This window comes from Aulonocara sp. 'chitande type north' Nkhata Bay, linkage group LG17 (assembly GCF_057382095.1).
Source record: "Aulonocara sp. 'chitande type north' Nkhata Bay isolate Kocher_YH1m ecotype deep benthic linkage group LG17, A_spYH_male_GT1.1, whole genome shotgun sequence".
Classification (NCBI taxonomy): Eukaryota; Metazoa; Chordata; class Actinopteri; order Cichliformes; family Cichlidae; genus Aulonocara; species Aulonocara sp. 'chitande type north' Nkhata Bay.
Genome location: NC_141360.1, coordinates 2,470,601 through 2,497,153, shown reverse-complemented (window position 1 = coordinate 2,497,153; position 26,553 = coordinate 2,470,601). Strand labels below are relative to the sequence as shown.

Here is a 26,553-nt window from a genome sequence, read left to right as displayed (position 1 = left end):
TTTTTACTTGTGTCAGTGAGTAGTAAGCACCTACTGGAGCTGTCAGTGCTCCAGTGTACTACAGTGCTCTTGTGTACCAGTGACTAGGCTCAGTTCAAGCAAATGTGCTTAAATACAAGTTATTTGGATGCGTCACCACTTGTCCGTCTGGACGGAGACTCAAAATCTCACCCCCAGATTACAGGAAGTTGGTTAAGGTGTTCAGAAATGACTCAGAAACCACCAAGGCTCAAGCCTGCCATGGAACGGAAACTGCTGGAATACCAGCATCATGATTTTTCTCCCCATACATCGAGAGAGTGCCAGCCATGAAAAAAAAAGCCTCTGTGTCAAAATCGATATTTGCAGCTGCCAACAACAAGCCAAATGGCTTCTGGAGAGAGGTTTTATGGTCAAATGAGACAAAGATTAAACTGTTTTGTCACAATGAAAAGAGAAATGTTTGAGGCGAGGCCAGGTTTTCAGACCGAACAACAATCTACCAACTGTCAATATAATGTTGGTAGTGTCATATTGTGCAGGTGTTTAGCTGCCAGCGGCAGTGGTACATAATGAAGAAGAAGGACTACCTCCAAATTCTTTAACTTCAGCTCAATAGTTGGGTGGTGTTTTCCTAGAGGACAATGATCCCATCAAAAGTGTTTTTGAAATGAGCAAAGCAGGCTAGCATTAGGTTTCTGGAATAGCCTGGTCAACTCATTGTCATTGGTGAATGGATTGGTTCTTATATAGTGCTTTTCTACTATACCTGAGGACTCAAACCACTTTATACAATCTGCAGCAGATTTTTCAAGTTCTTTATATCTAACATAAACACACATTCATACTCCCATGGATCAGAGAGCAGCTTGGGGTTCTCTTGCAAGGATTCCAAGGATATCTGGCATGCAGACTGGAGCATCCAGGGATCAAAGCACTAACTTTCCAATTAGTAGATGAGCTGCTCTACCTCCAGAGCTACAGCCACCCCTTGTTCGGAGACTGATGAAATCCTTCATGGGCACAATGAAGAAGGAAGCATTTACATACACAAAAAGAGAGAAGGAATGTGTCAGGATGCTGTGGGATTTGGAAGGGAAAATGCTAGCCCACAAGTCCCTTTATCTCTGCTAAGCTGTAGGCACCACAGTAGCTTGTGTTCAGCATTCTTTACTTATGACACAGCTGTGTCGGCACACAGCCAAATGTCGGGCTGTGAGGGGTGGAAGACCTACACACCAACCATCCATCAGTTTACTACAAAGTCTGTTATGGTATCCACCACATCACTGGTGAACCAGTAAGAGTTCAACTGAATTCTGTTTTATTTACATAGTGGCCAGAACTATTGCGTCAAGTAACTTTAGATTCTATCAAAAGAGTCTAAATATTAGAAAGAAAACCCCAACAATGATGAGGAGGCGAACCAGTTTTCATGTTATTTATCTTTGGCCCTTCTGTGTTTTGTTGTTATTTTGCTAATAAATTAATAAACACTAATTCAACACATTTATATATTTTTATTTATATTTCAGGAGGATTTTATTATTTATCTTCATTTAGGAGAAAGTCAGGCCTGATAATGCCTTGCACATAAAAAAAAGATTCTCCAGAGTCTGGAATATAGCTGGTTTGTTTACAGCTTATTTATTTTATTTACCATCTCATCAGTACATGGTGCTATCATGTACTATCAGATGCTTGAGTCAAGATATTGGGATGGTTTTAAACATGGAAAAATTGGATCAATGCATCCTGTCAGAAAGAGACAAGAGAAAGATTTAAATGTTATTTCTACACTAAAGAGAAGCAAAATGAGAGAAATTTGATCTTTGTTTCTAGTTGTTTCTAGTTAATAGAAATATAATGTCACATCTGCTACTAGCTGTGTTTGAAAGTGTACAAACCTGATGATACAAACTCCCAAGAAGTCCGCAGTTGTTTTCTGAGGATAAGGAAGTAATTTGGAACTAGGGCTGAACGATATATCGCATTTGCGATAATATCGCGACATGATCAAGTGCAATTTTCTAACCGCAAAGGCTGCGATTATACTGCGATTATATTATACAATTCATGGGCTGCATCCTCCTGAGGCCGCATTTGTAGACCGATTACGTCACAGCGACGCGCCGAAGGCTGTCCAAATTACTACCATATCCCAGAATTCATAGCGCGGCCCAGCCAAACTCCAGTTTCCAGCAATGGCGGCCGCTACTAAGTTTTAAAATTACTCATACTAATCTTTCTGGGTCACAAAATAAACTTTTAACATATTTTCAGGCGAGAAAGTAGTTGTGTAAACATCAAATATCTGCTCGGTTTATCAAGATATCCCATATTTGCAAAAGTGCTTCGACGTTTTCAGAGGCGTCTGCTACCCACCAGCTCGACAGCTAGCCGGGAGCTCGAGGGTTACTGATGCGGCCGAGAACGGCACAACTCCCGGCACATCATTTTCAGATCACCGCGGAGTTTCGCTGCTCGGGTTAAACGTGATATATAAGTCACTTAGACAACCTAAAAATGTTATTGTTGGGCTTTTTTCAGTGTTTTGTTTGTTCGTGAGTAAATCGGTTTGGCTGAGATTAAAGTTATTAGATTAGATAAAATAAAACTTTATTAATCCCCCGGGTGGGTTCCTCCTTGGTTTTCACACAGCTGACTAAACGTCAAACAGAAAACTTATTAAACAGAAGTATGAGACAGTCGAGAATTTACACCAGTGTCTGGTTATATTTTAGATAGCAAGAAGCAGACGGCCGAGTTTATTAAACTCCACCGAGACAGCGGTGACGCTAATCAGAACTAGACCGTCCAATTTCACGCCTTTAAACTTTAAAGGCGTGTTTGTGTGTGTGTTTATACAATTGCTATTATGTTTGCACTTTATGTGTAATGTTACTGACTGCAGAGATCAGTAAGATGTGTGTATTTTTTATTTATTAGTTTTATTTATTTAATATTATTTTTTAATTGAATGACTGTCTAGTAGTTCACAGATGTCGAAAAACTGAGTGTGGTAAAGCCACTGATTTTGTTTATGTATATTTCTGCAATCTGCACATTGTACTGACTTTCATTTTAATGTTTACACCAGGGTTCCTTGTCAGCACTTTATGCTCAGATGTTTGTAAGCTAAAAATAAACTATTGTGTATGTTCAAATATACTGTTGTGATTGAAGAAGTTAAATAAAAATGTCAGTCATCAATTCATGCATCACCTCATGTCATCATAACAGAGGTCTGTCTTCCAGGAAAGAACAGTTTAAAATTAATGTAATATAGTATTGGCCATACTATATGATGTATTGCTTGTCTTTGTTTAATAATACAGAAGACAAATACCTTAAAAAATAATCGCATATCGCATCGCAATCGCAATATTGGGGCAAAAAATCGCAATTAGATTATTTTCCATAATCGTTCAGCCCTATTTGGAACTTATCTCAAAAACAGCTGGAAACCTATGTGTCTGTCACAATAAACAAAGCAGTGTTGGCTCAATATATTTTATGTATTGATCTGTTGTGCACTGAATTACTCAGCAACTGAAAAAGCCTGAGGCACTGAGGCATATTGTTACAGTGATCTTTAACAATCTGTTTTCTTTCCTTGTTTGTTTGGAGATTTCTAGAAAATTTGTTTCATCATAATTCTTGTTAGTCAGATCTAAAATAAAATAGCATTGTTTAGACTTGCAATGTGCAATGCTGTGGGTGTCATCGTTTCATAAACACTATTGTTGAGATGAGACAACAGCAAAAGTGGCCAGCAGGTGTCACTGTGGAGAAAGGCGCCCAATTGTTCTGGAAACTCGATGCAACTCCAGCACAACTGCTTCAAACGTTTCAGTGTTTCACAAAACACTGCTTTGTCCATCACTAGGGAACACACAAGGACATGTTAGCAGTCACGCTGACAGGGAAACTACAACTATATACAAACACAAATATGCACTCTGGGGACAATCAAGAGAGCAGACCATAAGACGATTGTGGATTTGTGTTATCTCGGCATTTTCACATTTTTCTGTTCCAGGTGCAATGTTTGTTTTTCTTTGTGTGATATCCTTTTATTATGTTTTCTCCTATTTTCTCCCCCCTTCCTTTTTCTGCCTGTCAGCTTAGTCACTGTCATACTACACATATACTGTAATAACTGAAATTACAGTAATGGTTCTCTCCATCTCCTTAAACAATAATAGAAATGAATAAATACACAGATAAACAAACCACACAAACAAGAGGAGACCTCATCTTGGAAAAGCAAAACTACATTTGGCACAACATCACATTAGGAGTTTAATTTTGTTTGCAAAGCTGCCAAACGAGAATTAGGATTTTTTTTGTGGTAAAAAATAACTGGTGGTGAAACAAGGTGGGCAGGAGCCAGGATAAGCTTTCAGGTGAGCAGCTCGAGCGAACACCAGTGTGAGTGGATCCCATTGATTGATACATGAGCTGCTAGTTAATATATCAGAAGGTCACACAGGCATCTGCCAGCTAGAAGTGATCTCAGTGAGTATGCAGCTTAACAGAACAAGAGAAATAACAAAACTCGGCGTACAATAGTAATCAAAACGAAACTAAAAACTCAGTAACTGGAAATCTCAAACTGAGCTGCAAGCAACCCAAAGGTGAGTTAGAAATCATCACCATGTAGTTTGCAAAAAGCATAATCCCAAGATGATTGAAGCAGACAGCTTTGTCCCCTTGGCTGTGCCTGAAATCCACAAAACCTATGAACAGAGCTCTCAGTGCAGTTGTAAAGGGAAAAATATAAGTTTACAATGTTTGGTAAGTGTGACCAGGATGAAAACAGCATTGCTCCTCCTAAATATTCAAACTCATGATGTCATGGATCAGCTTCATATCTTGTGGATTAGGACTAGTGGTGCAACGGATCACGGTTGATCCGTAATCCGAACCGATCCCACTCCACGGTTCGGCACGCACGTGATGCGAAGATTCGAAAAAGAAGAAAAAAAAAAAAGTATGTGTATGGGTATGCGGTATTTAAGCAGCCCTTTCCTGCCCAGTCCGACCGGGCTAAAGCTATTACAAAAGCTACTGGGGTGTTTAGCTGCAGACGGGAGGCCGTATGATGAACGTGCTTGAGCCACGCTACGCGTCCACTTCAGTGGCAAGATCGTTCCAAGCATGTATGAGCAGGAAAAGATTTAAGTTATGGCTGAACTGTCCCAGGCATCTTCTGTTGCCCAACTACAAATGGGTGGACCTCCAGGGCAACGGAAAGCTACATGACCGCTCATTATGTCACAGCGGAGTGCGATATAATGAGCTCTATGTATTATTGTAGGGTCTACCTTACAATATAAAGCGCCTTGTGGCGACTGTTGTTGTGATTTGACGCTGTATAAATGAAACTGAATTGAATTGAAGTGAGTGGTAGATGCAAAGCCCTATACTGCCCTATATTGTACCATAATTTGTTTTTATATAATTTCGTGGAATAAGTATTGAGTTGAATGTTATTAACAGGCAAAAAATACTTCACTATGTAAATAAGTAAATGCTAAATTTTTGTCTTTTTTCTTTTTTTGTTGATCCAAAAAACTGATCCGATCCGTGACTTAAAACCGTGATCCGATCCAAACCGTCAGATTTCTGATCTGTTGCACCAATAATTAGGACCCAAATACAGGACTCAGACTCAGTGAACTCAAACCTTAGTCCAAAACATTGGCAGAGCAGGGACTCCAAGTGTCCAGGACACAACATAAAACATCAGGAGGAAGTTATACGTAACACAAAACACAGAGAACAATCGCTGTCAAAATAAAACAGGAAGTAAAATACAACTAAACTTGGGGACCAAGATCAACTTGACAGAGGAGAAATGGACACACGAAAACAGAGAAACAAGACTGGAACACAAAAAGGGACTAACTAAATACTACCTAGCAGACACCCAACCCAAAAATAACCTAAGATGAAGGATTGCTGACAGATATAATAAACAACACGAAGGAAGATATAAACACTGCAGCCAATGTTGCAAAAAACAAAGCAAAACAGGAAACAAGACTAAAACACATCACATCACTGGCCTGATCATCAAAGCCAAAAGCAATCATAAGCCTACCCTTAAACATGAAGTGACACATCACTTCATGCTTAAGGGTTTGTAAATGAAGCATGGCAGACCCGACAACATATTCGCACTTTTCAGCATGCTTTATTACAGTTTTTGTTTCTTACAACTCTCGGCTGCAGCTTTTCAGCTGTCAGCCACACACAACACCAACAACAACAACTTCAGTCAGGACCGAGTACAGACAGGGCAGGCGTGACGAGCTGATCCGGCGCCACACACTACGCCCCGCCACACGATGGTTTCACGCCATCAAATTAAGCCATTACTAAAAAGCATTTTAGCAAAAGTTTACAAAACCATTTGATGTATACATCAATATATATGAGGTAAGAAGCAAAGCTCCTTCAATCTGTACTCAGTCTGAAGAGTGACTGCTCTGGCCACCCTGTTACATCTCATAGGACAAAAACTACGAGGTAGAGAGCCGACTTCCTAACTGTGCATTTCTTTGTGTACGTGTGTCAATAGTCAGCTGTTAGCATGGCAGCTGTACCCACAGGGATGTGGGACCTCTGCCTAGCAGAGGTCTCACCTACTGGGGCCTCTGCTAGGCGTTCCCAGCACACTACACGTTTAGGTGCACCGGGTCTGTCCAGCGTCCTCCCCCGCCACCTGATCCAACTCACCACCAGGTGGTGATCAGTTGACAGCTCAGCCCCTCTCTTTACCCGAGTGTCCAGAACATATGGTCGCAGGTCTGGTGATACGATTACAAAGTCGATCATCGACCTGCAGCCTAGAGCATCCTGGTGTCTAGTTTCTTTATTGCTTTAATTAGTTTAAACTAATTTTAATCCACCAATAAAACTACTTCTCAAGAAAGGAGTAAACGAGGTTGTGTTTTGCTTGCTAAGAAATTACTACGTTTTTAAAAAAATGCATATATAAAAACAATTTTAAAGATACATACTTGGGAGCAGAACCAATGGGTGTGGTGCTCTGACCCAAAAATACGAAACATAAATCGCATAGTCCCGAGAGAAAGACTAAGATATTGTTGGTTTGGGTCTCTTTGTGATATATATTAATGTAGCGCAATTTTTCCAACAGTGTGCTATTAGGTCAGCCTGCTGTATCTAAAGCTTCTCCCAGTTAGGCATAAGCATCTGGAATTTGTTTAACCATATATCTTTAAGATGAACCACAATCATATTAGTCATGCACAACAAAGCCCTATTATGTGGAATGTTGGTCTTAGTGACAGCCGGATTCTGCCGGAGGTTTCTTCCTGTTAAAAGGGAGTTTTTCCTTCCCACTGTCACCAAAGTGCTTGCTCATAGGGGGTAATATGATTGTTGGGTTTTTCTCTGTATGTATTATTGTAGGGTCTACCTTACAATATAAAGCCCCTTGAGGCCACTGTTGTTGTGATTTGGTGCTGTATAAATGAAATTGAACTGAAAATTCCATCTGAGCCTTCAAAGCACAATGACACAATGGCTCCGTTAAACCTAGAGTACTGTGAGCGTCCTGAGGCTTAATAAGGCTTTACCTGGAAAACACATTATAGAAAAAATGGAGCCATGATAACAACAGACATAGACAACGACATGTTTGTTCAAAAGACCGGTGAAAAACAGCTGGTGTGTGAGAGAGAGTGTGTGTGTGCGCTCAGTGGGTAAAGTGTATATCTATCTTTGTGCTGCCTTGACACTAACCTTCGAACTACACTGGAGCATAGAGACACAGCTCACTGGAGCGCCCAATGCAAATATGCATTCTGGTTGAAACTCTTAGAAATGACTGAAAAACATCTGTACACAAGGGATTCAACATGATATTCTGCTTTCCGTGCCACAGATGCAGCTTAGACAAAGCAAACAAACACATTTAGAACGTCCACCTGTGTTAGCATAGCACCTAGTTAAATCAATGTAAAACTGAAGAAGAAAACTAAATATAAGAAACAAAACAAGACAACACAGTTGATTTTGTGCGTGAGCCCAAGTTTTTAAAGTCTTAAAAAATAGCCCTGATATAACTGTGATGTCGTCTGGGTGATCTAATTGCAGCCATTGAGAGTCGAAGGTTATACAACAAATTGCTTTATGGAAACACTTGAGTGAAGTTCATATTATTCATTCTGATCTTTGCAATCCACCACGTCTTGAGCGAAATATTTAGCTCTTTAGCTGCTAAGCGCTTTACTATGATTACTATACTTGTATCTGGGTCTGTAGCTTCTGGAACAATGAACTAAAAATGAAATAAAACAGGCAAAAACATTTTTTAGGCTACAGTTTTTAGTGGTTTCATCTCTTTCTGTGACAGTAGTCGCAGACTGGAGTGATTTTCTTCAATTTTCTCACTATTTATTTATTTTTTTTAAATCCCTGCTCATCAGCTTCTCTCCCGATCAGACTGCGTACCTATCAGATTTGACCGTTTTGTCACGTTTCACTGCTGCACTAAACAATCCAAGCCAGTCTTTCAGAAATAGCAGCTGAGTTGCTCTAATCTGCCTTGACAAGTACACCAACACCCTAATTACATAACCTGGTGTTGCTTTAAGGGTAGGAGAGAGGGCTTTATTTGTATGTGACTGAATGTGGCTCGAGCTCAATCACACAGATTGAAACACAGTTAACTACGAGGTAATGATGTGATGATGGAGGAGATTTTGGCTGTAGGGGAATTAATGTGGGCTGTGAAATAATAGGACAATCCATCAAGGTACTTATGCTAACAATGTGGGATTAGCAGGGTTTACCAATCGTTTGTATTTAACATCCTAAGATTAATAGAGACAGCTGATAGAAGCTGTAGTTTTACATCAGACAATATCAAGGTCAAAGAATGATTTCAAACTGGTACCAGTTATGGTAGATCAAATTTCACAACAGAAAAGATAGACAGAGAGAGAATATGACATGAACTGCTTATCTGAGAGAGGTCATGCTTTTGTTTATTCAGCCTTATCACACAGACCAGAGGTCAGTAGATGAGTTGGAGCTCATTCTCTGAAAAATCAAAGTCCAATTCGGCTAGTAAAAGGATCAGGACACACACACACACACACACACACACACACACACACACACTGTGGATTGACAAATGAGAGGATGCAGTTTTCACCCTAGAAAACTCTCTTACCCACCTAAGACCCAAACTCTTTCATGGTGTGCACTTTTAATTTCTCTTTGCTATTTGGGCTGATTGGAACCTGATGAATGTAAAAACAAAAAAATTACCTGATTTTTTTTAACCTGGTTTTTGTTTCTGAGAAAGGATTATATAATTCTATAAGAGCAGAAGCAATCAAAAGTGACAACTTAATATCTAAAAAGTAGGGCTGGGCCATATTATACCGTTCACGGTAATACCGGTATAATGTTAGGCAACGATAGGAAAATGAAATATCGCGATAGAATGGGAGTAAAACGCGCATGCGCAGTGCCTTTGTTTTCATACGCACATGGCCGATTGTTGAGTGAAACAGATGAACCAGCATTGGTTTGTAAAAATGGTGCAACTTCCGTGATGTGGAACTGGTTTGGTGTTTGTCCGTCAGATACACAACAAAGCACATTTTTTTGCAGAACATGCAAGCGGCCGTTGTTATTGTCGTATTTGTCGGACTAAGATGCTCTTAAATCTGGGAGTAATCTGGGTCCTAAACTCCGTATACTTCAGGTCAAACAACACTGCAGCATCACTTAGAGTTAAAAACTGTCTAAATTCTTTCATCTTTAATAAAACGATCAGCATTGCTGCTTTACCAGGTGTAACTATAAAGTTTAACTTCCAGGCATCCATGAAAACAAAAGTTATTACATTTAACGGAGTTAGAAGTTAGCAGGAAGCTAGCGGAAGTTAGCTCGCTAGTTTCGCTAGTTACCTAAGCATGATATAGCATGTTCTGACTGAGAGATTTCTGAAAAAAATCAAACGTACAGCTCTGCTATCACTTCCAACATAAATGAAGACAGGAAACTAAACAGCAGTGATGTTTGTAGGGTTACTGAAGTTGGGCTAGCTGGTATATAATGATGTGCTACGTGATCGCTAGCGACACAGCTATGTTAGCATAACATAAACAGTGAAGCTGGAGGACGAACACTAACACTTTTCCACTTATAAAAGTTAACGTGAAGGTTCTTCATGGTTAGAAACAAATGCAATCGCATGGCAGGATGCTGTAAACGGACCAAACTTCAGTCAGGAGAACAACTGAGATAATCCATCCACAATACGAGGTTAGTCATTAATATACTGCAACAACATGGGAATAGAGCAGCTGCCAGAGAATTCAACATTAATGAATCAATGGTACAGAAGTGGAGGAAGCAAGAAGAATGAGTTTAATAAAGTTTGATTTATCTGACTGCTTTGTTTCGCTTAATGTGCCTTATAATCCCGTGCACCTTATGGTCCGAAAAATACGCACTGCACACTGCAGTTTAATGTTGCAAAGCACCTCTTTTTAACTTCAGTGGATATTATACATGGTTATGCTCAGTATATGTCAGCCCATTTCTACTGGAAATGCCTTTTGGTTAAACTTTCAGCAAGGAATTTGCATTTGCACTGTTACATTTTTATAAAGCTTTAATGTACATAAAAACCAGCTTCTTGTTTAAGTGAAAATAAATGGAAGGTTGTCTTTTTGCGCTAGTAATGTTGTGGAGTTGTATTTTGTCTCGCATCAATTATATCGTCGGTTATATCGTTATCGCAAATTTTCGAATATATATCGTGATAAATATTTTTGGCCATATCGCCCTGCTCTACTAAAAAGCATTTTAAAAAAGTCCCTGTGAGCACTGTGACCTCACAAAGGTAAAGTGAGCTCATTACACATCCCGACTGTCTCATATGACAGGCTTTATGGTGTTTGTATAAATTCTTCCAACATTTTCTGGTATCCATGAACAAAAACAGCTACAGTGATGTGATGTCAGCAGCAGCTCTAATCCGTCATAAGGGTCTTAGCTACCACTGGGCAGTCTATCTCAGTTATGTAAGGAGATTTACAGGCACTCTGCCATAACACCACACTCTGCAGTTACCGTGATCAAGTTTATCAGAGCCAATACTGCCTGTATATGTCCCCTGGCTGTATAATGCTGGAGCATTATATTTAAAATCAATGAAAACTAATTTGGACTCATTAGTCAAAGCTTAGCTTCCAGTGTACTCTGTTCAGCCTTTTTTAGTTAGCTCCTCCCAGTAGCTTCTGTTTAAATTGTGGCTATTGATTTTTCTTTCATTGCTTATTTTTAACTTATTTTTCTGTCAAAAGTGATAGGATGACACACACACACACACACACACACACACACACACACACACACACACACACACACGTGAATCAGTTGATGAGTAAACTTGTAGCTTTTTCCCATGGTTTTGGTTTGTTTCCACACAGAGAAAAACCCAAGTGAACTCCAAGCGAACCAAAATGCGTCGCTAGAAACCATGTGAGAATGTTCAGCCTGCTCATTGGCCCGAAGTGTCTGGGGAGGTAGTAACAACAGTAAATACAGGAAGAAGATGCTGAGTTCTATCGGAGAACATAGAGAATTTCCATTTATTTCACATGTAAATTGTAAATGCATGGGTGCTTCTGCCAACAACCATTGCAGTCTCTCTCTGCAGCTTCCCTTTTAACTCTTCAGGCTCGTGCCTGTTTATTCCATAATTAAATGCAGCCGCTCTGAACAGCTGCAATCAAAGAACAAAACCTCAAGCCTCTACACAAAATCAGCAACAGAAAAAAAGTCAGTGGAGCTGACTCATCATGGTCATGTCCAACTACAACTGTTGCAGAAATCTACAAGAAACAATCTTTTCGGCTTTCACTGCCTCTTTTGTCTCTTTAAGGTCATGTTGAGACAGAACATATGGCGCTTGGGGTTAGAGGTCACTTCAAGGGAGGGGCGATGAGATGGTTGTTCAGGCCTTTCAAGAGCAACTGCTCACTTTGGTTTAAGAGACTGAGAGGGGTTTGTGAAGGGATATTACGGCAACAGCTCCCAGCATCCTTTGAGGTTGGCAGGCCCCGCTGACTCCCACAAGCAGGCGATGGACCATTACCACCCCCTGACTCTTAACTTTGATTAGCAGCCTCTCATCCAGGATGGGGCCCCATATCTCCTGACTCGTTGCTTCCCTTTTATCAATGCAGCGCTGCTCCAAACAGTAAAGTGTCATTTATACCTACGTTGTAGGCTGAATCTATGTACAGCATACACACATGGCCCATGCCACTGCCAGCATTTATATCTGTGCAGTCCAGTGCAACATGCAGTTACATTTCCAGGGAAATGCACCTCACATTGTAGGTAGAGCTGGGCGATAGAACGATAACGATATCTATCGCGATATAACTTTTACTCGATAGAGAAATTAAGCTATCGCGATAGACCTCGCCGCTCTTGTCCTCAAAAAAAAAAAAAAAAGGTCAGCCAATCCAAATTAAGTAGCGCAGAGCCGAACCAATCACAGCCGCAGCATCACGTCGCGTGACTTGTTACGTACAGCACAAGTGCCAAGCCGCACGTGTGTTTGTTTGGGAAGCAGCCAGCGGGTAATGGAGCCAGCGCGTAATGGAGGAAATGAGTGTGCCGACTAGAAAAATCAACCGAGCGTGACCGAAGAGAAAACAGATGATGGTTCCAATGCCGGAGAGATTGTCGAACGGAAGAGCCATAGAAGTTCCGTAGTGTGAAGGTATTTCGGCTATTTCAAGTCTGACAAAAAACAGAGTAGCGTGCACTGTAAATTGTGCCGAAAGCAAGTCTGGAAATACAATAAACTGGTGCATGCGTCACACTGTGCGCCGCGTTATTGTTTCAGTGAAATGAATTTCTACAATACTGTTACTGTTAATTCTACTCTCTGCAGTGTTTAAATGCTTACATATACACACAGTTACTGTCCCTCCACACATACGACTCGGTTCTGCTTCTATGCCCCAGCTTTGTTTACTTTTTCCCACCGAGGCTTCTAGACTTCTGATTGGCCAACATTTCTGCACGGTTAGGAATCTAGCGCCACCTGGTGCTTTGGCATGTTCATAGCAGCGTTTTCCTTCATTTCTGCCTTTATGTGTGGACGGGATTATTTTTTAAAACGAAAACGGAAAATCTCCGTTTTCAAAAATACCCGTGTACGTGTGGACGTAGCCTCAGTCTCTGACTGGAAGCGCTAATTCGTCATTCGGCTTTTGTCAGACTAAAGTAACTGTTAAAACTGTTTGAAAAGCTCAGCTATACAACAAGGAGAGATTGAGAATTTCCTTTTAGTTCTCAGTTTATTTGATATTGACAAAAGTTAGTCAGTTTTGTCTGTTCTTCTGTAAAACAAACTAAGATTTATTTTTAGAATTAATATTTTGTTTCTAAGTGGAATTGACAGTTTAGTCTGTTTCGTTTGTTCTATTTTGAAACTTAAACGCTTTAGCGGCTGCCTTTTGTGTAGTTTGCAATATTTGCCTTTATTTATCTGAAAAAGTCTCATGTTCCTTAAGTACATCTACCCTGTTGAACTTATTATGGGAAATAAATATTTAAATCAAAACAAGCTGCTGATTATTTCACATTTTACTTGTGAGCAACGGCACATTTAAATCTTACAAATATAGTTATTTGGCTGATATCGTGATAGATATCGTTATCGCCTGAAATGAAAAAAACATATCGTGATATGAAAAAATCTCATATCGCCCAGCTCTAATTGTAGGATTTCAGAATGGTCTGTGGTTATGATGTGACTATAGCAAAGTTTAACACAGAATTATAAAATCCCTGTAAAACTAACAATCTAAAATGTAAAGGACTAAGAAAAAGACAGCAGCATTTTTTAAAAGTTAAATCCAACATCTGTGAGCAAGATCTGGGATCTTCTTCAACACTGAACATCCGACACAACTATGTGGCACGCGTAGAGTCGAGAGGTGACAATTATTTCATAGTTCACAACGCCATAGAATTCATTTTATCATTTCATTTGTTTGTCTTCATGCTACTTGGTTAAGTGAAGCAAAATTAAACAGATTATTATTCCAGGAAATCTATACGAGATCTGACATGATATGTTGGCCCAAAAATTTAAATATGGTTAAATCACTGAGTGGGATCTAATCTGATTGAGGAGAAACACTTCAAAAGTCTACCTGAAAGCTCGATGTTCCACAGGTTCACCAAACAACACCTTCAATGGTTTTTGGTTTTTCTGGATAGATCTTTTTAACCAAAGGCAGAGCTTCCGCCAGCTTGAGCGAGTTTGGTCAAAGCATGTGACAATAAATGAAGGAGGAACCATCAGAATGGTATGAACTGGTTGTGATATCGTACTTTTCTACTCAAGCATTTAAAGCACTTTATACAACATGTCTCATTCACCCATTTACACACACATTCATACAAGTGCTTGTTGTTCTTTTGGGAGCATCAGAACTCAGCCAGGAGAAAGCTTTTGTCTCCATGTCAAGTGAGGCAAAAACCTCCACAGTCATTAAAAAGTCCACCTTTAGTGACAAGTTCTATAATAAGAGGATGCTGTTGGTCAAAGATTGAAGAAAGCAGAGTGGAGTCAATAGCCTGAGTGTGTGTAGGGGAGTAGAGGAGGCACTGCTTAGGCCTGGCTGTGTTATATTACAGAGATGTGCTCAGTGTAGCCTGGAGGAAGTGTCCAAACAGATTACTCTAAAAAGCTTAACGACAGGCCGGCCATGCTGACAGAACACGAGGCAACAAATGGGGGACAGCAAAGTAAAAGAGACTGAGGCTAGAAGAGAGGAGAAGGAAGTAATGATGCGTGGAAGAAAGAAACCCACATTCAGAAAGACTCAGATCTGTAGCAAGCGTGGCAAAAGTGGAGTCACCGTCCAAAAACTCGGAAAGAAAAAGGAGTTAAAAATTCTAAAATGAGATCAACATTATTATTACAATACAAGAACTGCAGAGATGTTAGCAGTCATTAGCCATTGTAAGTGTCTGTGCCATATAATCTGTCCATTACCCATGCACGCTATTGTTAACGTGAGTCAACAGACGCGTCCGTTACTGTTGTTAGTCCCTGTCATTAGCATACTTGTCATGTTGGCCATTATGATGCAGTCGTTGTCCTGACTGCTCTCAGGCTGCTCTGGTGCAGACAGATGGTCCAGGCCAGTGGGGAGTTTTAGCAGTTTAAATCCCATTGTGGCCTGCAGCAGCAGCCCAAAGACACTCCCACGTCACGGCTGTCCTGTAAGCCCCTGTGCTTCAATGATATTTAAACCTGCACTGGGCAGCTTCCAAGCTGGTAGCAAGGGAGGTTACTGTGCAAACACAATATTAAGAGTCATAAATGGGTATAGAATGGCCCATCGGAGAAGTAAATCTCCCCAGGGATCGATCACACAGCATCTCACAATATGACACTATCACAATGAGAGATTATTATTGAGATTTTTAACATTTTGCAATGCTGAGTATTGCAATAACATATATTTCAAATTTATCACCTTATTTCAACCGCAAATCCTGTTCTCACGGTTAACTTCGTCAGTTTCTGTTGTATCCAATAAGATAAAAGTTATTTTTGCTACAAAATGAGATTCTCAGGCATATCAGCGCTGTCACTACAACCTGCCATAAATGTTGCCATAAGATGAAAGTTGAAATCACATCATATATGTTTATTCTTTTTATAGTTGAGCAAGCTTAACATAAACAGTTGAACTGGTAATGAAAACATTTTAGATACATTCCTGCAAACAGGAATGGTAATGAAAGGTTATGAAAGTGTCTTTCGTAACCTGGAAGATTTAGGCTACAGGGGTCTGAAACCACCAGCTGCTTCCCCTCCACCAAGAGCGCATACCTTTCTTACATCGAGAGACAGAAGAGAGATGTGCAAGCCATGACCTCATATCTAAATCTACACGTGACAGCTCTCACCCCAAAGTTAGCTTTTCAGGCTGGTCACTTTAACTCCACAATGCTGCTGACCCAGAATGCATCTGGTGTTAGAATGCACAAACTATTTTAGGGCCTGTATGACAGCCAGGATGTATTTATACCCCTGAGGCTGAGTGGTGTGGTATGGGCTGTGGGCCCGGGCTGAGACAGTGACCTCTTACAGGAGACAATTAACCAGTTAAGAAAAAGTTCCTCACCAGCTGATCGATTCTGAAGATTTCAGCTCAAGAGCAGAAGATAAGTTTGACTACATTCACATACTCAAAAGACCCCTTTTGAAGGATGCAGGTGGATGATATCAAGGATTGCCACAACAACACAGTGGCCAATGAGCTAGGATATACTACGCTTAGGATTGGCTGGTTACCAACAACGAAACTTTTAAAAATAAGAGTGAGCATTGTCCAAGAGGACATAAATTGTGCATGATGTTATTTTCTCTGACGTATAAATTAATGAAAATATAATTAAAAATACAAACTGATACAATTACCCACACATGGACTTTATTTTTCACCAAAGTCCATGTGGGAAACACTTGTATGATAATAGACAGAAGGTACGGCCAACTCTAAAAGGAGGTTGAGGCAGGTCTGCAGGAAGTTGGGTCCTCTTAGTAAAACAATAAGCAGACGGAAATAAGGCCACAGTAGCGCACAAAAAGCTGGGAGGAGGGGAGTCGCAGCCTAAAAAAAGCAAAAACAGCCTAATGTGGGTCACTCTGTTTGTTTCTGCCTCTAACTTAGGGGCAAAAGAATAAGTGGGGTGCTGAGATGCTGCCTAAGCTTGAAAAACAACCAAACAATCAATCGTTGCAACATTATCTTTGTGTACAACTGGAGATCACCAGAGACCGTGGCAGCAGATCTGATTACAGACAGTCAGAGCAGCTATTTCACACTTTTTACTATCGTTGTATTCATAAACATTTAGTTCATTTATAAGAAAATGAAGTTTAAAGCATAGGAAGCATATAATGCATCTTTGGTATAAAACTGTAGCTTCCCACCACAGTAGTTTTAAGTATATTTTTAAAATACTTACTTATAAGGGTTTTTTTTAAACAAATGATGCCTTTACAGTTTGTATCTCAGCAGTGCAGCAGAGGAGCATCACTGCTGAGCAGATGGCCACAGTCAAGCAGTGTCTTTATGGAAAGCAAGGATAAGCAATTGGTTTATGAAACCCAGTGCTGGGAAGTTATTTCCCCCTTTCAATAAAATGTTAATATATATCTGTGTATATGTTCAGTTTCGTTTGTTCTAGATTAACTTCACTCGTTTCACTTAATCATCCAGGCTTTAAGCCAAGTCACTTGTGTGCAACATGAACACATTGACTTTACGATTCGCAACTTTGCCCCAGAGGCAAAAGTTACAATTCAACTGTGATGCAATACAGCAAGCAACTCTCTTGTTGATCCACAAAGCAAAGCTTTCCACAGTGCATTTAAAAAAAACCTCCACTCTGGCTGTTGCAGAGGGAGAAAATACAAACTGAGCCCGTGAGTGAATGCATCTGGTGACAAAGCAAACGTGCTGAAACTGAGGTTGGTGCCACTGAAGAGCAGACATCGGCTCTCCTTCAGTCACCAGGATGAAAAAGATTTCTGTGAATACACAACAGGGATCCTGCCGGAATTACATGTCAAAAAATACATTCTGCTGTGGAGACAAAATCCCCATCTTAGTCCACACCTGTGGTAGTACTGAACGTAACTATGCTTTTTTATTTTACTATTAAAACTCATACAAACAAACCGGCGAAGAACGCGTAATATATCCAAACATGTCTTTATTTTGCTGTAAAAGTTACTTAAAATGTATAATTTTAAGCCACAACAAGCATCAAAGTCAAAATCGATTCATTTGGGAAACACTGACACTGAAGCTGCAGAGCAGCTCTGAGACGTAGCACAGCACAGGAAGCCCAGATCAGATTATAGGATTCGGAAAAGATAGGTTACTGCTGATTTCTCAAAAGCTTATTACCTTAAATGACACTGGTTTCCGCAGCTCATATACTGTGATCAGACAGGAATGATGCATATCTTTATTCTAATGTATAGACACTGCTTATTTGCCCTGTAGTAACTCTTTGAAGTAACTGTTTCATTCCACTTATTTGTAAAGGTGTGTGTGTGTCACTTGTGTTTTAGGGTGTTCTGAAATCTCACTATATGTCACATAAATGTATTAAATGGTTTACAATAAAAAGCCAGAGCTCCATAGCGGTGGATGGATCGTTACAGTTAACAACACCGTGTTAAGCGAGAGGGGACCGCTGCGGTTCCATTTGACTTTAAAACACGTTCATAACTCAACAACAGAAAAGAAGCCACATACCTGCTAACTCGTCCGGTTCAAGTCCCGTTTCTGTGTCTATTCCACAAATAACAAAGTAGTGCGCGAAGCGGCAGGGCGCCGCGGCCGACCCCGCGGAGGTCCCGCTCATCCCGGCTTCGGTGAGCTGCGCGGTCCGTTCCTAGTTCTTCAAGCGATACATCCAAGAGGAAAAGGCGGGGGGCTAAATAAAACGCTCCAGTCTTTGATAACGCTCCACTGCTGCGCGTCGTATGAGAAAATGAAACATTCGCAGTATAAGAGCTGCTTTAAAAAAGTTACCTTTCAGTGACCGGAGCTTCTGTGCAGCTTCCCAACACACTACTAACTCTACGGGAGAAGAGAGCTGTGTGAATCCCCGCCTCGGCAAAGCTCGGAGGAGTCGGTGACGAGGCGGGATATTCAAATACGACCTATGGTCCTCATATTCGTCAAGCTGACAGACTGCAACACACGTAGGGTTGCCAACTCCCTGAAAAATAAATAAGGGACACCTCGTGGCCAGGGCCGGGCAACCCAGTTGTCTTCACCCTTCCCAGTGTGGTAGCTCTTTTTTTGTGTGTGAAATTATTTTTTAACCATTTGACTTGAACTTGATTTAAGCAGATGCATATTCTTTGTGATATGACCATATGGGAAACAAATGATCATTTAGCCATTTATTTTTAGCTCACAATGACAACATTAACACAGTAAAACAGGTCTCTTTCTTAAACAGAAGCCTGTCATGCTTAACTTTTGAGAATATAAGTAAATCTTTCTTTAAAAGAACTCTGTCCTGCTTAACTTAAAATTATATAAATTAATAGAAAACAATAGAAAGAAAAACATTCTTGTAACAGTGCACATTTAGTGCATTTAGTACAATCGGCTTCAGTTGAGGTATTATTTCAGCTTTTCTAATGCTAATCAGCTGCTCCTGTTTGTAAACCCACTTGTTCCCATGATTACGCATCATAACTCATCATCATTATTCATCTATGTATTACTTTTATGTATTAGTCATCTATTTGTTGTAATCATCTATCCTTGCATTTGTTTATTACACAAAATAAATTATATTATCACACTTCTGGCCACATAGCGCTGATATTCACTGCACATGCCCATATTAACCTTAACCAGAGGGTTTAAAAAAAACAAACCAGTGTTTACATACCATATCTGCTTCTGCCGTGGCCTGGCGGACAAAAAATTGGTAAAGGGTTCCCCGAGCTTTCACGCCCCTCATGTTCTTCATGTGCCCACCATTAGAAGCATGCCTATGGAAAAAGTGCGCCAGCACACAGTGCAGTGCGCTTTATAGTGCACTTTTCCAGCCAGGTGTTTTCCTTTTCCCATTCCTCCCTGTACTTTTGCAGCCTTTTTTTTTTCTTTCTCTGAGCGAACAAACATTGCTGCTCTGATGCTGGGCTCACACTGTGCGATTTTTGGCCCATTTTGAGCCGATTTTTGAGTCGTGCGACCGATTTGGTGATCAGACCGATTTTGGCCTTCATCGTGCATCGTGTAGTATACGTGGGGTAACGAGAAGCGATTAACACCTCACGACCAGCTCCCGATCATCAATCGCTCGTGAGGGTGTCACCACAGCTGCTCACGCGCAAACACGTAAACGTCGGTGAAAAAGACGGAGCAGCACGGCAGTGCAGCGTGTGATCTGGACACAAGCGATGGAGGCACAACTTGTAGAACTTTGGAAAGCTCATCCGAGCCTTTTCCATGTGGCCTCACAAAATTATCACGACCACAACAACCGTGAAAATAGTTGGATTTACACTGCTGCTCAATCACAGCTGCCTGATCAATGTTTTTCATTAGCAATTTAGCAAAGTTGATGGTGGTGGTGTGTCTGTGTGAGTGAAAGACAGAGAGAGGGAGCGACAGATTTTCTGTTATAACCTTCATTTTATGGACGCACAGTGTGCCGTCCGAGACTTGCACCGCAGTGTCGGCGTTTGTTTCCCTGTTGGCCATGCTTCTTGTTGTGGTCATCGGTTGTCTTCCGGTATTTTCTCCGTAAGCGACCTTTCCTCGACCAATGAGATGAGCGGTAATCTGACTTGTCATACTCGAATTGTCATAAGTGTGCTGTCAGCTCATTGGTCACAAAGCAGGAGAGGGGCTGGGAATGATGTTTTCAAACAAAGTGTTAATTCCATTAACATTTATAGACTACTTTTGATTCTCACTGTATTACGGGACAAAGTGCGTCCCTTATTAGCTCAATACGGGACGTGTACTTTTGTTTCTAAATACGGGACGATTCCGTCTTTTAAGGGACGGTTGGCAACCCTAAACACACGGCTACTCGTTTATAAATAATTAAATAAATACCCTACTTAAAAATATGACTGACTATTTGCATTTTTGTAGGGATTTAAGGTCCTTTTCATGACTTTTCAGCACAATTTAATAGTTTTAAAAGATCTCATCACCCATACGCATATTATGTCGCTTCCATTTTCAAATAATAAGAAGTTGTGTCCAACTAACTTTTAAAGGCACATAAAAACCAACCTTTGAAAATGACAAATTAGAAAAGAGACAAAATTTTCTTCCATGTAAAAACAGGTAATTTAGCCACAGACAACAGTAAACTGCAGCGTGTAGGGAGTGTATTGTTCTGAAAAACAACACAGAAGAACGATGATTTTAATAGATTTTAATAGAAAAATAGAGTTTTTGTTGCATGTGTGCTAAAAAACACAAAACTTGCAATGGTCATTGACCCTCCACCCAGAACAGTAAAATCTACATGATTTAACATTCACGTGCTGACTCTGATAAACACAAATTTCTGTAATTGCAGGTCCTCAGATTTATACATCGTCTCAATTTAATAATTCGGCGAGTGCACTATATATTGCGTTGTCTCCCTCTGGTGGTCAAATGCATGGACGCACAAGAAGAACAGCAGTTTCAACAGCTGATAGCTGGAGATGGTTTGAAATGGTGCCTTTTCAAAGTAAAGACAAATCTTTAAACTCTTCTTCTTCCCGTTGATCATCTGCCTCCATCTCACCCTGTCTTCGGTCACACCGACCCTCTGTATGTACTCCATTATCCTTTTCTGTGATCTTCTTCTTATCCTCCTTCTTTGAAGCTCTGGTTCTAGCATCCTTTGTCCAATAATATCTACTATCCTACAGTTAAATGTTCAAGTCTTACAAGCAAAAACATTTAACAACATAAATGCTGATCCCTCTCCTATTTAATCTTAATATGTACAGTACTCTGTTTTTGTAATTATTGTACATGACTTAAATATTTTTTCTGTAAAAATTGTGTGTGTTTCTGTTCTGTGTCCTGTTTCGTTTGTATATGTGCTTTTTTCTTTGCTGCTGTCACAACCAATTTTCCCCTTGTGGGACAATTAAAGGATTATTCTATTCTATTACAAAGTAGCTGGTAGGAACAACTCTTGATTCCAGCTAACAGAATTGTGTCCTGTCCTTGTGAGTTTCTGTTTTCTGCCCCATGTTCTCGTGGATCTTGAACTTTGCTGCACTCTGCAATCAACCTTGATAAAGGTTAGGGTTTTGAGTCCTGCATCTGGGGTCCACTTCCTGAGAAATGTTGTTTCATGACAGAACAGTGTGAGTGTCACATGCAGCTGATTGCTGTGATGTTGAATTCAATTCAATTCATCCATCCATCCATTCGCTTCCGCTTATCCTTTCAATTCAATTCAATTTTATTTATATAGCGCCAAATCACACCCAATGCCAAGGAAGGTTCTCCTGTCTGAAACTGTTGTATAAGCATGCAGCACTTTAATTTTGGCTCTTGGCAAAGGCGGTCACACTTTTCTCTTCTCCTCTCCTTCCTTATTGAAAGAAATCTCCGTCCCGGGTTTCTCCATGGATCGGGTTTCCTCCAAGGCGTGAGCACCGATAAGCAGAGTTCTGTATAAAATTAATTATTCAAAGTAAGCTCAGGTATGCCGTTCAGCAGGTTAGTTACAGCGCCGGGAGTAGAACAAAATGACACAGAAACTGCTTCAGGTTGCCCTTCCAAAATCAACTCAAAGGTTTATTCAGTATACAACAGTTTATACAGAGGAAAAAAAAGGTTCGTGTGTCAGCAGATTCTCAGTTCAAACCGGTACAGACTAAATAAGGAAACGTCTTCCTGCCTTCTGAGCAAAGAAGTATCCTTTGTGTAGTTTATCAGTTCAGCTACAATTTATGATCATTCCAGCAAAATACACTCCTAGACATAGAATACAGAGTTCTTTCATTAGTGAATTCTGAAACAAACCACCTGGCCTTTAACAAGCTCTTTTCTAGGAGATAAAGAAGGGAGGATGGGAGTAAGGAAGTGATCTCTGTGGTGTTTTCGACCTTGAGGTACCAGCCTGTGATTCTTACACATTAATTCTTGGGTCACAGAGAAAGAGAAAAACAACTAGTAAATGGGCCTTATTGAGTAACAGTTTTCACTACAAAGCAATATCCTGTAAATGCTACCATGGTATCAAAATATCACAACACTTATCTTCCCTGCTTTGCCTCTTATGTCCTTGTCTAGTCTTGTGTGTTTTGTATTACTTTTCCCTGGAACACTCTCTCTCAGTCTGTTCTCTAAAACCTAAAGAGGAATTATGGATTTGATCAACTGGTCCCTAAATGCAATTAACACCCTTTTCTCAACGAGAAGTCTGGGCTCGGGTGAGCCTGAGTGCTGAAGATATCTACCTATTTGGAACCATGATAACAGGGTTCTTGCTGACCGGAGCTGGCTTATCGAAGATTAAAGAAAGCAAAAAACCCCACAAGGCTGCCCGCTGGGATTGAATCGATGGGACGAGTGGTGAGTTCTCAAAATGGGCTCATTGAGCGCAGCACGGATAAGATCTTGGAGAAGCTTACGGCTGCCGTGAACACTCAGAATAAGACCTCTGAGCGAAAATTGATCACATCTTGGAGAAGCTCACTGCGGTCGTGAGTTCTCAGAATCGGCTCTTTGAGCACAAGAATGACAACATCACAGAGCGTAAGTTTGATAAGATCATGGAGAAGCTCGCAGCTCTCCAACGGGAGATTGAGAGACCAGTGTCGGACTGTCAGAACAGCTTTGAAATTCACATGAGTTGTTCGCATTAAAGTAAAAACCACCATCACTTCATGTGGATACTGCTTCAGCACCAGCTGTGGTCTCAAGGCTGGAGCCGAACAACAACACCCTGATAACGACTGTGTTTAGACTGTTCCTCCCCCATGCAAGGCCACCTGGGTTGGCTGGAAGACTGTTTACTAAGCCTGGCAGGGCGAAGGACACTGTCTCAGCTGAACTCTGGACACACACATACACTGATACACACTCATCCCCCTCCCTTTCCAAACGCCTTCGATGCTTGTCCCCTCCCGGGGAAGATGGCGGTCAACTGGACCAGCACAGACATGCTGCAGGACCGGATGCGCTGTCTACACCGGCTCTCTCTTACCCTTTACCCGCCCCTGTTGCACGTCTTGTGTTTCAATGGTGTGTTGACAGTCATGTGCTTTTTGTATGCGCTGAGGTATTTTTTTTTTCTGTTCTCAAACTGATCTCCCTGTTGGAGCTCAGTCTGGGGGGAGTTCTTTTTTCTCCTCGTCTTTCCTCATGTGGTGCATTTTCCATTGTTATACATCCCTGTCTTCCCCATGTGATGTTTGTGTAATGTATGTATGGTCGGAGGGTAAGATGGCGCTGGCATGGCTGGCAGCCTTAACCCAATTTCCCTTGGGATGAATAAAGTATGATCACACAATCAATCAATCAATCTTGAACTCACCCTAATAGGGGCATGCTGTTGGTTATATATATTAGGCCCTGAACTTGAAACAGGCAACAAGTAGTGAAATGCATTATAAAAATATGAAAGTATAAAAGGAGATCTTAACCATATATGAAAATATTTCATCCTAACAATGGTTTAATTAAACCTTAGTTTTTAGAGTAAAAAATCAAGTTAAACTGATCTGATTTCAAAGACTGGAAAGAAAGAAAACTAGTGAGATGTACAGATAGGTCCATAAATATTTGGATAGAGACAATTTTTTTCTAATTTTGGTTCTATACATTACCACAATGATCTTCGAATCAAACCACTTGAATGCAGTTCAAGTGCAGCCTTTCAGCTTTAATTCAGAGGGTTGAACAAAAGCATTGCATATTTTTTGCATTGAGTTCACCAGTGCTTTCTGTCTTTCTCAGGATGTACAACACTGTACATGGACTAGTAAAGCGCTATATAAATACAGGCCATTTACCATTTACCATCCTTAACGATTGCTCATCTTGATGCATGCTCAATCATCCAGGTGATTCATTCATCCATCCCAAAAAGTTGCTTTTGTTCATCTGGACGTTGCATTTTCAGTAGGAGAAACTTTTTGTCACTCAACGAAGTGACTTCTTCCGTCTCAGCTGACTTCAGGTTTCCCCAACCTTACAAGGACGATGTTTGCACAATGACTGAAACTAGCGCCACTGGTGAACAATGGGCTGTGAGGTCAGTTTCTTGATCAGTAATATACATTTGTCATGACCATTGATCATCAACCACTGATCAAAGATCATTGATCAATATCCAAGAGTTAAACGACACGGAGACTCCAGCAACACTTAAAAGTAATAAGAAACAACTTTATTAAGTGACCAACGTGTTTCAGCTTGTGGCCTTCATCAGGGTCATTGTCAAATGTGAAACAATTTGTGTTTAAATAAAAGTCTGGAAACAGAAAAAAAATTCAAATGGACCAATCACACCTTCACAAATAAACCAGCTGACCAATTGATATTTAATGAGGTGGTATTGGCTAACTGGTTAATTGGTTAGGTCACAGCCCAAATAGATTCTAGACTAAACCATTAAAGATTAAAAGGGGGAGGGGAAAATAAATAAATAAATACATCAATAAAATTTCCTCACATGTATTATAGTAATAATGCTCAAAATTACACAGAAAAATGCAAATAAATTAATATAAAAATAAAAAAAGATAAAAATTAAAAGTTAATATAAATACACAAACATTAAAAGAGGGAGACAAAGCAAAACATCTAGTTAAAAAACATAAAAACACAAAAGGTACAGTTCACAGAAACTCAGTAATAAATCCTCACTCATAGGATGTAAACTCGAAAACACGAAATATCCAGAATGCTTCAATTCTTTCTGATAAAATTAATATTACCACTTCTTTGACTGGGTTTAATGGCTTCAATGCCTATAAAATTAAGCTGATTTATAATGTTTTTTATTAAAATGTCTTGCAACAGGACTAGTTAATTAAACTTCTGTGTTCATTAATTCAATCTTTCATAGGGCATGTTGGGGTGGAATTATTTGAAGTGCCTCAATTCTATGCTTTATATTAACTAAAGTGCCATATAATCATATAGTGTAGTATTAAGTGGACACGGCCCTGAAAATAAAGGCATTAAACTACGTGTCCCAGCTTTGGCAAAGTCAGGCTATCGACCGGACCTCATCCCACAGGCTATACCCACCAAGTCTGTATGGTTTACCGAAGATACATAAACAGGGTGCACCTTTAAGGCCAACTGTCTGTATAATCAACTCGGTCACCTATAACATCTACGTTTCTGCCTTCAATCCTCAACCCGCTGGTAGGCAGCTCTGAACACCACATCCAGAACACTTTGGATTTTGTTGAGAAGGTGAGAGATGTCATTATGGAGGCAGATGAAACCGTGGTGGACCGACACATCAAATTCACCAGGGAGGATATGAACAGTGGCAGGTTAGCCTTCTTAGACTGTGAGATTTCCATCAGTAATGGGGGACATCTAAAAGCTGACGTGTACCGGAAACCTACGCATATGGGTCAGTATTTAAGGTTTGACTCTCATCATCCACTGGAGCACAAACTGGGCGTCATCAGGACGCTACAACACAGAGCGAACACCATCCCCACGGACACAGCAGCCAGGGAGGCAGAAGAACATCAAGAAGGCCCTGAGTAACTGTGGTTATCCCAGCCGGACACATTTACTGTACATTTACAAATGTACAGTTATAAATGTTTTTTATAACTCCATGCACATTTACAAATGTTTTGCACATTTGCATAATGTACTGTTTATAAGATTGGGGAAACCTGCAGTCAGCTGAGACTCCACTTGGATGAGTTACGAAATGTTTCTCCCACTGAAAACGCTACGTCCAGATGAACAAAATCAACTTTTGGAG

General features: G+C 40.4%; 1 protein-coding gene across 8 annotated transcripts in view; it reads right to left on the bottom strand.

Annotated features, from left to right (window-relative positions):
• Positions 1–18,707, bottom strand: part of LOC147309435 (DENN domain-containing protein 5B-like) — an 82,383-nt gene extending 63,676 nt beyond the window's left edge. For 6 of the 8 annotated variants that reach the window (XM_086269010.1, XM_086269012.1, XM_086269011.1 and 3 more), the window contains exon 1: positions 18,354–18,704. In XM_086269010.1, coding sequence (XP_086125136.1) covers positions 18,354–18,462 — 109 coding nt within the window. In that variant the 5' untranslated portion in view covers positions 18,463–18,704. Of the gene's footprint in view, positions 1–18,353 lie in introns of all 8 variants that reach the window. The other 2 variants (XM_086269017.1, XM_086269014.1) reach the window with 2 other exon arrangements.
• Positions 18,708–26,553: the final 7,846 nt, after the last annotated feature.